At 35.7% G+C, this 11775-nt stretch overlaps 2 protein-coding genes across 3 annotated transcripts; both read left to right on the top strand.

The window, feature by feature from the left end:
* The first annotated feature begins 257 nt into the window (after nt 1-257).
* Nucleotides 258-2597, top strand: LOC109170421. Of its 2 annotated transcripts, XM_019319540.1 has the most exons (10): nt 258-382; nt 459-627; nt 924-1036; nt 1549-1645; nt 1732-1806; nt 1940-2032; nt 2122-2147; nt 2225-2302; nt 2382-2475; nt 2548-2597. In XM_019319540.1, the coding sequence occupies exons 2-9, from the start codon at nt 538-540 to the stop codon at nt 2389-2391; spliced, it is 582 nt and encodes a 193-aa protein (XP_019175085.1). In that variant the 5' UTR covers nt 258-382; nt 459-537; the 3' UTR covers nt 2392-2475; nt 2548-2597. The 2 variants fall into 2 exon arrangements, with proteins under 2 accessions (XP_019175085.1, XP_019175086.1); XM_019319541.1 differs by lacking the exons at nt 1732-1806; nt 1940-2032.
* Nucleotides 2598-5217: 2620 nt separating this feature from the next.
* On the top strand, nt 5218-6538 carry LOC109170422 (protein TPX2-like). Its single transcript, XM_019319542.1, has 5 exons — nt 5218-5360; nt 5441-5817; nt 5928-6026; nt 6215-6254; nt 6381-6538. Exons 2-5 carry the CDS (start codon nt 5702-5704, stop codon nt 6501-6503), a joined length of 378 nt encoding a protein of 125 aa, XP_019175087.1. The 5' UTR covers nt 5218-5360; nt 5441-5701; the 3' UTR covers nt 6504-6538.
* Nucleotides 6539-11775: the final 5237 nt, after the last annotated feature.

Genomic DNA, 11775 nt, shown 5'->3' with positions numbered 1-11775 from the left:
TAATTTGCATGTGTCATGCTTTCACCTTGAAAATATCGGAGGTTCAAAGTCTCGCCAAGAAAGCAGCAGAAACTGTTGTCACTGTAATTGAAGAGGAAGGTATCAAGTCTTTGCTGTCGGGGCTTCTCAAAGGAGTTGGAGATATTCAGGCATGATTTATTGTTTTGAATAATGATAATGTGACTTTCTTTTCTTCTTTGTTTTGCATTTTTTAGCTAACACTATTTAAGTTTTATTCTTCCAGGATTCAGTCAGACAAAGTTCTGCATACTTTATTGGATATTTATTCAAAACCAGTGATCTATATCTTGTTGTTGAGGCTCCAAATGTGATATCCACCCTGATTATTTTACTAAGTGATTCAGATTCAGCTACCGTGACGGTTATTTTGATTCATTGTATGACATTTATACAATGCACTTCAATGTACTAGTTTATCTTACCATGCCCTTTTACAGGTTGCTTGGGAAGCATTGTCTAGTGTGATAAGTTCAGTTCCTGAAGAAGTTCTTCCTTCATATATAAAGTTGGTTCGTGATGTATAGAAACATGCCCGGAGGACCAGTTCTAATACCTGGTTTTTTCCTCTGGAAAGCTCTTCAACCTGTGCTTCCTATTTTCCTCCAGGTATTCCTGCTTATCTTTTGTTTGTGAACTTAATGTTCACATTGAAAGAATCTCTTCATTTGTATACCAAATTTTCTAATATTTAATGATTATCGCAGAGAAATCCTTCCAAGAATTATTATATGTAAGCAACTAAGTATAATCTATTAATCATACATAAAGATTGTTTTTATTATTGCTGTTGTCGTTTTTGGAATCTGTTTCACATTATTACAAGCATTGGCCACAAGTATTATGAATGCAACATTGTTGAGCTTTGATTGCATGGTTATGTGAATTTCCTTTATTATCTGTAGGGTCTTACAAGTGGATCTGCTGAATTAAGAAAGCAAGCCGCTTTGGGCCTTGGAGAGTTAATTGAAGTGACAAGTGAGCAAGCATTAAAGGAGTTTGTCATTCCAATCACAGGGTATGAGCTGTTACTATAGTTCTACACATTGCTAGTTTTGACTATGAGACTATTAAAGGGATTGCAACCAACAAAATAAGCTATACGTGGTCATTACGTTGCCTATTTATGGTATGCAGTGAACTATTCCCTTTATTAGTGTGTCAACTATCAAACAGTCCTCTACTTGTCTGAACCTTTGGGTCACCAGTGTAACGCCATTCTAGATTGCTTGTTCATGAATTGTTATTTGGTGTACGCCGTTGATTCGTATAAATACGGGACAGATTCCCATGGCAAGTTAAAAGTTCAATTCTCTCAACTTTTAGCATCATAATATGGATGGGTGGGTTGGCCCTAAAGCCTTTTCTTCCCCAACTTCAAACAACATTTGTTAAGTGTTTGCAGGATATTACAAGGGTAGCTTTTAATACTTATGGTTTTTCTGTTCTTTTTGAGACTCGTTTATTCTGTTATGTTCGGTACTACGATGTATGTATATTCCTAGCTAATGTTATGTAAGTTGTTTGCAGGACTGTTCGATCATGTGCTGCTATTGCCCTTCGTAAACTAAGTGCACTCACAATTAGGATTGATCCTTTGGTTGGTGATCTTTTATCTGCTTTACAGGTGACATACTTCATCTTATGTTTTTTTTTTCTTCTCTTTTCTTTTGTTTTAACCTTCAAAATCCAATATTGTGGTGATATGGGCAGCATGCTTCAGATGTTGGAATTCGTGAGGCTAGTTTGATTGCTTTCAAAGGAGTGATAAAACATGCTGGCAAAAGTGTGAGCAGTGCTTCTAAAACACGTGTAGTAACATAGTTTTTCTCTCTATCATTCAAAAAAAAAAATTGGTGGTCGTAATTTTTTTTTTTAAAAAGAAAATAAATACTACAAAATAATATACTGTTCCGGACAGCGGGGGAAACAGAAAAGCTTCTCTTTTTTCTCTGAATGCTGGCCTGAATCAACCCAGTCTTGTCTCTTGGGTCCAGTGGTTTCTATCAAAATGGTAATTTCAAGCATTGCCATTTGGGTGTTCTCTCGAATAATTTTTCTGGGAAATTGGTTGATGGTTTTGTTTGGGCTTGAAATCGGCAGATTCGATTCATTGTGCTTCAAAACTGGTAAGGAAAGACTCGTTTGGCCAAGTATTACACCCCCATCGAGGTATTGTGTTCACCAACATTGGAGGAATCCACAGGTTGATTTGCAAGCTCAGGATTGTGCTCATAGGATTGATCAGAAGAAGGAATTTCAAGGGTTCCGTTTTTGCACCGAGGTTTATTCAGTTTTATCTTTAATTTTTTAACACAGCATGGACATAAATTAATATTCATAAATTATAATTCAATGTGCAGATACTATTGAGGAAAAGATGATTGAAAGAGCTTTTAAGAAGCTTGCACTTGATGCTTTGGTTATCCAGCAAGGGAAGGCTGGCAGAGCAAAAAGGTAAGGTTTCTCATGGTTTTGCCATTTTGATATATAGCTGCAATCTGTAATAACTAATTTCTGAACAATAAGGTTTGTCATGCTTTGGTTATCTAGCGAGGAAGGCTGGCAGAGCAAAAAGGTAAGATTTCTCATGGTTTTGCCATTTTTGATATATAGCTGTAATCTGTAATAACTAATTTCTGAATATATCGAGTGCCAGCTAAATTTGTAAAATATTTGCCCAAGTGCTCTATTAATTTGGGAATTTGCTGACCAAGCTTTTCAACAGGAGGGGTCCTGCAATTTATGTGAACATTTTCTCTGGTGAAGCAACTGCAGAATTTCCTTCTGCATTGGAAACAGCAAGAGGGGTAGTGAATTTTATTTGTTAACTCTTTTTTTCTTTAACTCCAATTTAATATCTTGATGTCCTGGTTTTTCTTGTTGTTGTATATATTAATTTCTCTGCGAAAGGTGGTTTCTGCAGATATTAGCAGATGCTATGGGCCTGGGGAAACTGTAAGTAATCCAGCCTTTTCCAGATCAGTATCAATGTTTTTCCCATTAGCTTGAAAGTGTATTTATTCTGTTCATTTGGATCTATGCGCATTAGCCAGTTTTGAACTGTCATTTAGGATGTGGAGAGTAGCATATTCCATGAAGTTGATTGGCATCGAATTGTACTGGATGAAGCACACACCATAAAATCCTGGAGAACTATGAGTGCTAGGGCTGCATTCACATTGTCTGCACATTGCAGGTGGTGTCTCACTGGTACTCACTTCAGGTATGTTTCCTCATCAATGTCCCCATTTATCATATTTCCTAAAATGATGAGGCTTTCATAGGACCGTCTCATTTGAGAATGTGATACTTTTTAGACTGTTCTCGAAATCTGGTTTATGTTAATGATGTACTCACTAATTGCTGCAGAATAATTTGCCAGATCTTTTCAGCCTTCTGTGTTTCTTGCATGTTGAGCCATGGTATGTCTTATATATTACTAACTGTATATATACATGCTAATAAGTTTAACTGAATTAGATTATTTAAACGTTTGCTATCTTTTAGGTGGAATAAGTTAATACAGAGACCTTATGAGAATGGTGATCAGAGAGCATTGAAACTGATCAAGGCAATTCTTAGGCCATTAATGCTTAGGAGAACAAAGGAAACAAAGGACAAGGAAGGGAGGTAGTTCATTGTCTCGTTTTCTAGTTTTCTTGAAAACTCAAAGTTTACTTGAGAGGCAAAACCTTGAATTAGGCCAATTCTTATCCTGCCACCAACTTACATCCAAGTCATTGAGTGTGAACAGTCGGAAGCAGAGCGCGATTTCTATGATGCCCTCTACAAGAAATGTAAAGTAAGATTTGCAGCCCCAGCAAGTAACAGCATTTTCAAGGGTTCTTTCGGATTATTCAGACATGTGGTTCGAAATCTGATATGCATTTTTGGGACTGGGAACTAACAGTTTCTTGTCGATGAACCAGGTCCAGAAGCTGCAAAGGCAGAGGAAGCTAAAGATGAGGTTGAGATGGATGGATTTCAAAGTGATGATGATGACGATGAGTCTGATAGAGAAATGGCAGATGATGATGAGGATGGAGATGAAGCTATGATCAGAGGATAAGCAGAAAGGTTAGTTTGCATTTTTATGTCTTGCATTTCATTTGTGGACATTAATTTCTGAATCTAATACATGGTGAAAATCTCTATTTCAGATTTATGTTCGAGAACGAGCAGCCCCATTTATTTCAATGGCAGAAATGATGAGGAAGTTTGAATCTAGTACAAGTCAGATGTCAATTCCACACATGAATTGTTCCTTGTCACATGTAAATACAAATAACTTGCTTAAAAGTTTTATTGTTTTTCTAGTACGTTTTCTTTAAAAATTTGAACTATTTTTCAGGATGGATTCTGCCCTTGATGTAATTGCCATCAATGACACCGGAGGTGTCAAGCAGGCCTCACACCTTCTCAAATACGACTCCACCCTTGGCATCTTCGATGCCGACGTCAAGCCCGTCGGCGACAATGTCATGTCGATGGCAAGGTCATCAATATCGTATCCAGCCGCAATCCCATCAACATCCCGGCAAGGTAATATTTAATCATATTTTATTATTTTAATTTCTACGCAGTGTTTTCTTCAATCCAGTTGACATTATATTTGAATATAATATTCTTTATATAACTGATCAGGTTGAAGTGAAGGCTACGTGGGAGGTTGACAGGTAAATCACCTTCTGTCAATAATGCTGTTGGTTTAATGAAGGCTACAGCTGAACTTAATGTCAAGATGAAGAAGTTTACAGAAGATGCCCCCGCCCCACCTACCCCCCCACCCCCACCCCTCTAGGCTAATCTATATCTCATTTTATGCAGGTGATATTTTTGACTTTAATGATGAAAAGGTTAGTTGGTCTATGATCTTTTGTTTTTTTGAGGTTCTTTTTCTGATGCTGCCATTTCTGATATTTACTTGTTGCCGATGAAGAATGATAATAAGGTTGATTTTAAGAAAATTGAGCAAAAGCGCAAGTATGCTAATTGCCAGCTGACTAATAAAATTATCTTTAAGAAGATTTCAAAATTTTCCTTCTTCCTCTTTTCGACTTTCTCCTGATTTCATAATCTACTACTCTAACTCTCTTTTTCTTTTCCTTTTCGTTCTAATATTTATCAATTTCTTTCTTTTTATTCTATCCCCCCTTTCTCTCATCTTAATTTTCTTCTTCTCTTTCCCATCTTCCTTATTCGTTTCTCTCGTTCTTTCCTTCTTTTTCCTCCATCCTTTCTCACTCTCCCACTCTAATTCCCATCCCTTCTCGTTTTTTCATTGTTGACCTTCTCTCTTTCTCTCTCAAGAACTGACTCACGACGGGGAAGCCAATTTGGTATGTTTTGCTCCATCTGCATAGTATTCTACTGTTGTTTTGGGGGTTATGATTCTTATTACATTTCACTAACTTCTCAGGGATCTGGTGACAAGCAGTCAGCTGTTCATGGTTCTGTTTCTGCTGTAATATCAGTTCTCAAGGATTCTGAAAGAAGCTGTCCTCACTTCAAGGTTTGCTCCACTCTGTGAATATCAACTTCGTTTATACAATTTGGTTTGCCTCAATTAAGTTTCACTGACAAAGCCAACTTAGTTTCACTGACTGTTGAGATTATTCAACGGGAGAATGCACCCCTCAGCCACCAAAAATAACTTCTCAGAAAACAGCCCAACAAACTGATGCTAAGAAGCACCAGACAGCTAAAAAAAATAGCAAGTATGATCAGGAACCCCTCTGCATTGAAGTCAGCAACCCAATCACAAGTGAAAAGCATTAATCCAGCTAGTGCAATAAGGTAGATATCTTTCATTTACTTCCCATATTTGTCTTGTTTTGTTCAATATCTCTTTATTTTGGTGAGCTGGAATCTGTGTAATATGTTTCTTATCAATTATTGATTAACAGGAACGCAAATATTAAAATTACATCTGAAGCTCCAAATTTTGCTCAAGAAATTCAAGCTATAAAGAGGCAAAAACTTGAAGAGGGGAAAGCTAGAGAGAGGTGGGTCATTTATTCACTAAAAATTTTTACCTTATTAAGTGTATCATTTTTTCACATATTTTTAATCTGATCTCCTCAATTTGTTCTCACTTTTGCTTAGATCCTTAGCATCAAACCTTCACTCTGTGCTTGTATATATAATATGTTATGGAGTTTTTCTCTACTAAAGTCTCCTGTTTTCTTTGTAGCGGCTATGTCGATCAACGGCTACTGAATATCAATGCCAAGGTATTACATTCATATAATACAACAGTGTGCTGCAATAAAAAAAAAAAAGAAATAATGCTAACTTTATTACTCAAAAATATTTCCCTGATTTATTATAACTTGGCGTTATGAATTTCTTGCTTGCAGTGGAATGTTCTCTATCGATTCCCAGAATTATTACTGGAATGGATGTTTCCCATGGCATTTTCAGGAATTCATTCTTTTCACACAGATAGTATAACCAGCCTGTCACAGGAATTCATTATTTGAAAAGCTTTTTAATGGAGAGATGGTTATTTTATTAATTTCAGCTTTGTGTTGTCTCTTCTGTTCTTTTATGCTTTGAAATAAATCTTGAATGCCTGTATATATAGGATTTCACAATTGGTCTGATTCTCAATTCTATAATATGGGCACCAATGCACTGGAATTTGCATAATAAGCCCTAACTTTTGAGCCATGTTGTTGATAGGAAGAAGTGACTCCTGACGGGGAAGCCAAGTTGGTATGTTTTGATCCATCTGCATAGTATTCTACTGTTGTTTTGGGGGTTATGATTCTTATTACATTTCGCTAACTTCTCAGGGATCCTGTAAGAAGCTGTCCTCACTCCAAGGATTGCTCCACTCTATGAATATCAACTTCGTTTATACTTTTGGTTTGCCTCAATTAAGTTTCACTGACAAAGCCAATGTAGTTTCACTGACTGCTGAGATTATTGAACGGGAGCATGCACTCCTCAGCCACCAAAAATAACTTCTCAGAAAACAGCCCAACGAACAGATGCTAATTGCTAAGAAACACCAGACAGCTAAACAATGGCAAGTATGATCTCAAACCCCTCTGCATTGAAGTCAAAATCTGAATCACAAGTGAAAAACATTAATCCAGCTAGTGCAAGAAGGTCGATATCTCTCTTTTAGTTTCCATATTTGTCTAGTTTTGTTCTATATCTGTTTATCTTTTGTGCTGGAATCTGTGTAATATGTTTCTTATCAATTATTGATTCACAGGAATACATATGAAAATTACATCTAAAATTTCAAATTCTGCTCAAGAAAATCAAGCTATAAAGAGGCAATAACTTGAAGAGGGGAAAGCTAAACAGGTGAGTCATTTATTGACTAAAAATTTTTACCTTATTATAAGTGTATCATTTTTGACATATTTTTAATCTGATCTCCTCAATTTGTTCTCACTTTTGCTTATGTCCTTAGCATCAAACCCCAAACTTTGCTCCATAAAACAAGACCTGGGAAATCTACCAGCAACTTGTACACTTCAACTGCTAAAACACGTACAGAAGACAGAAAGGTTAGTATGCATTTTTATGTCTTGCATTTCATTTATGGACATTAATTTTCTGAATCTAATACATGGTGAAAATCTCATTTTCAGATTTATGTTCGTGAACCAGCAGCCCCATTTATTTCAATGTCAGAAATGATGAAAAAGTTCGAATCTAGTACAAGGGAGATGTCAATACCATGCATGAATTGTTCCATGTCACATGTAACTTGCTTAAACGTTTTATTATTTTTCTAGTACGTTTTCTTTAAAAATTTGAACTATTTTTCAGGATGGTATGGCTGGATCAGTGCAGAGGAAGCCTAAGATTGCACTAACAAGGCCTAAGGAACCTGAACTTGAAACAGCTCAACGTTACCGTCCAGTAAAACTTAAGAGCTCAGCTGAGTTGGAAGAATAAATGATGGCAAAAATTCCCAAGTTTAAGGCTCGCCCTCTAAATAAGAAGGTACCTCCAGTAAAACTTAAGAGCTCAGCTGAGTTGGAAGAAGAAATGATGGCAAAAATTCCCAAGTTTAAGGCTCGCCCTCTAAATACGAAGGTACCTCCATTTTAAGTGACCGCATTATTTTCCTGAGTTTATACATCTTGCCTTAGTTTAAGAGACTGCTTTAGTATTCATGTCCATTTTGTTAACTCCATGTGTTAATTTCCCTTTTGTTGAAAGTGTTCTTTATTGCAGCTTCGAAACCTTTCCCTTCTCCCTTGGAACCTTTTCAGCTAATCCCGATAATGGATGTTGCTGTCGATTGGAAGAAAACTCTGGCTGGTATTCACGGATTGACAGCGTGCGTTTTCTCTCTTATGTTTGATTTTGATCTTTTTCTTCCTCCCTCTGCGTGCTTGTATATAATATGTTATGGAGTTTTTCCCTGCTAAAGTCTCATGTTTTCTTTGTAGCGGCTATGTTGAGTTGTTGACCAACGTCTACTGAAAATCAATGCCAAGGTATTCCATTCATATAATTCAACAGTGTTTTGCAACAGGTGTTATTAATCTCATCCTTCCTTCTCTTTCAATCTCTTATTCGTGTTGTTATTTTTATGCTTTCTACCCCTTTTCCTCATCTATACTCCCTTCTCATTTGTACGTGTTTATCTTTCTCATGGTGTGAGGTGTTATTCTTCCCCCTCTTGTCCTCATATTCATGCTCTTTCTTCATTTCCCTTATTTATTATAACTTGGTGGTATGAATTTCTTGCTTGCAGTGGAGTATTCTCCATCGATAATTGGAAGGGATGTTGCCATGGCATTTTTCAGGGAATTAATTCTTTTCACACAAATGGTATAACCAGCCTGTCACAGTATTTTGCTCAAGAAAATCAAAGCTATAATGAGGCAAAAACTTGATGAGGGGAAACTAGACAGGTGAGTCATTTATTGACTAAAATTTTTTACCTTATTAAGTGTATCGTTTTTCACATATTTTTAATCTGATCTCCTCAATTTGTTCTCACTTTTGCTTATGTCCTTAGCATCAAACCCCAAACATTTCTCCATAAAAACAGGACCTGGGAAATTTACCAGCAACTTGTACACTTCAACTGCTAAAACACGTACAGAAGACAGAAAGGTTAGTATGCATTTTTATGTCTTGCACATTTCATTTATGGACATTAGTTTCTGAAGGTGAAAATTTCTATTTCAGATTTGTGTTCGAGAACCAGCAGCCCCATTTATTTCAATGGCAGAAATGATGAAGACGTTCGAATCTAGTACAAGGGAGATGTCAATGCCCCGCTTGAGGTTTTCCATGTCACATATAAATACAAATAACTTGCTTAAAAGTTCTATTAATTTTCTAGTACATTTTCTTTAAAAATTTAAACTATTTTTCAGGATGGTATGGCTGGAATCAGTGTAGAGGAATCCTAAGCTTACACTGACAAGGCCCAAGGAACCTGAACTTGAAACAGCTCAACGTTACCGTCCAGTAAAACTTAAGAGCTCAGCTGAGTTGGAAGAAGAAATGATGGCAAAATTCCCCAAGTTTAAGGCTCACCCTCTAAATAAGAAGGTACCTCCATTTTGAGCTATTTTCCTGAGTGTATACATATCTTGCCTTAGTTTAAGAATCTGCTTTAGTATTCATGTGTTTTTTGTTTATTCCATGTGTTAATTTCACTTTCGTTAAGAGTGTTCTTTATTGCCGCTTTGAAACCTTTCCCTTCTCCCTCAGAACCTTTTCAGCTTATTACATCTCTTATACCGTCTTGTTATTTTTTTCTGCTTTTTATCCCTCATCTAACTTCCCTTCTCATATGTGCGTGTTTATCTTTCTCTTTTTTTCCTTTTTTCTTCATTGTCTGTTTTATTCGTTGTCTTCTACTTCAAAATTTTCATTCTTCCTCATTTCATAATCTACTACTCTAACTCTCTTTTTCTTCTCCTTTTCGTTCTAATATTTATCGTGTTCTTTCTTTTTATTCTATCCCCCCTTTTTTTGTTCTTAATTTTCTTCTTCTCTTTCCCATCTTCCTTAATCGTTTCTCTCTTTCTTTCCTTTTTTTTTCCTTCATGTTTTCCATCCTTTCTTACTCTCACCCACTCTAATTCCCATCCCTTCTCGTTTTTTCTTTGTTGACCTTCTCCCTCTCTCTATCTTTGTCTATATATATTATATATCCTTCTCCATCCTATCCTAAAATAGTTCTCATACTTCTTTTCCCTTCCTCTCATGTTCTCATAATTTTTATAATTCTCTCTTTCTATTATTATCCTCGTCACCTTTCTTTATCTTCTTTTAGTTCATTCCTTAATTGTTATCTATTCATCGTTTTCATCCCAATTTTTTTCTTCCACCTATCTTCCCATTTCATTTTTCTTTATCTACACTTTCTTCTTCTCATCTTTCTCTTTTTTATTAGGCATTATTCTCTATGGCTTCCTTCTTTTTTCTTCTTTTCTTTATATTTTTTCTTCTTTTTGTTTTACCCTTCTATTTTTCCACCTTTTCCCCTTTTATCTTTAATTTTTATCCTCTCCTTTCCTTCCCATTCTCCAAAGTCTCTTCGTCTTTTTATTAATCTTCCTTTTCCTTCTCCTTCATCTCTTATTTGCCTTGTTAATTTTCAGCTTTCTACCTCTTGTCCTCATCCAAATTCCCTTCTAGTTGTGCATGTTTATCTTTCTCATGGTGTGAGGTATTATTTTTCTCCATCTTGTCCCCGTGTTCATTCTTTATTAATCTTCCCATCCTTTTCATCATTTCACCCCTATTTTTCTTCCTTCCACCTATCTTCCATTTCCTTCTTCTATTTTTACTACTATTTTTTCTTCTCCTTTTTCTCTTTTTCACCTATCTTTCTCTCCATTTTGACACTCATTCTTCATTTTCCATATTCCTTCAACTTCTCTTTTTTCTGTCTTTTTCTTCCTATTTTTCTTATTGCTCTTTCTCCTCGTTTTTTTAACCTACTGCTGCTCTCTTTTTCTTCTCCTGCTTGTCCTTGTATTAATTTTCTTTCTTACTTCTTTATCTTCTTCCTTTTCTTCTTCTTCTCTTTCTCATCTTCCTCTCATTTTCTTCTTTTTTTTTTCCATTCTTTTTCTTTCATGTTCTCCATCCTTTCCTAAAATAATTATCATACTTCTTTTCCCTTCCTCTCATGTTCTCATAATTTTTATAATTCTCTCTTTCTATTATTATCCTCGTCACCTTTCTTTATCTTCTTTTAGTTCATTCTTTAATTGTTATCTATTCATCCTTTTCATCCCTATTTTTTCCTTCCACCTATCTTCCCATTTCATTTTTCTTTATCTACGCCGCCATCTTCTTCTCATCTTTCTCTTTTTTATTATGCATTATTCTCTATCTTTTCCTTCTTTTTCCTTCTTTTCCTTATATTTTTTCTTCTTTTTGTTTTCCCCTTCTTTTTTTCCACCTTTTCCCATTTTATCTTTAATTTTTATCCTCTCCTTTCCTTCCCATTCTCCAAAGTCTCCTCGTCTTTTTATTAATCTTCCCTTTCCTTCTCCTTTCATCTCTTATTTGTCTTGTTATTTTTCAGCTTTCTACCTCTTGTCCTCATCTAAATTCCCTTCTAGTTGTGCATGTTTATCTTTCTCATGGTGTGAGGTATTATTTTTCTCCATCTTGTCCCCGTATTCATTCTCTTTCTTCTTTTGTCTTCATGTTCTCAATCCTTTCTTAAAATAATTCTCATACTTTTTTTTCCCTTCATTACTCTTATAATTCTTTTTATTATTATTCTCATCCTCCTTCTTTATCTTC

Source organism: Ipomoea nil, unplaced genomic scaffold, assembly GCF_001879475.1.
Source record: "Ipomoea nil cultivar Tokyo-kokei standard unplaced genomic scaffold, Asagao_1.1 scaffold3321, whole genome shotgun sequence".
NCBI lineage: Eukaryota > Viridiplantae > Streptophyta > Magnoliopsida > Solanales > Convolvulaceae > Ipomoea > Ipomoea nil.
Note: the sequence above shows the minus strand (reverse complement) of the source record. Positions and strands in the feature narration are given on the sequence as shown.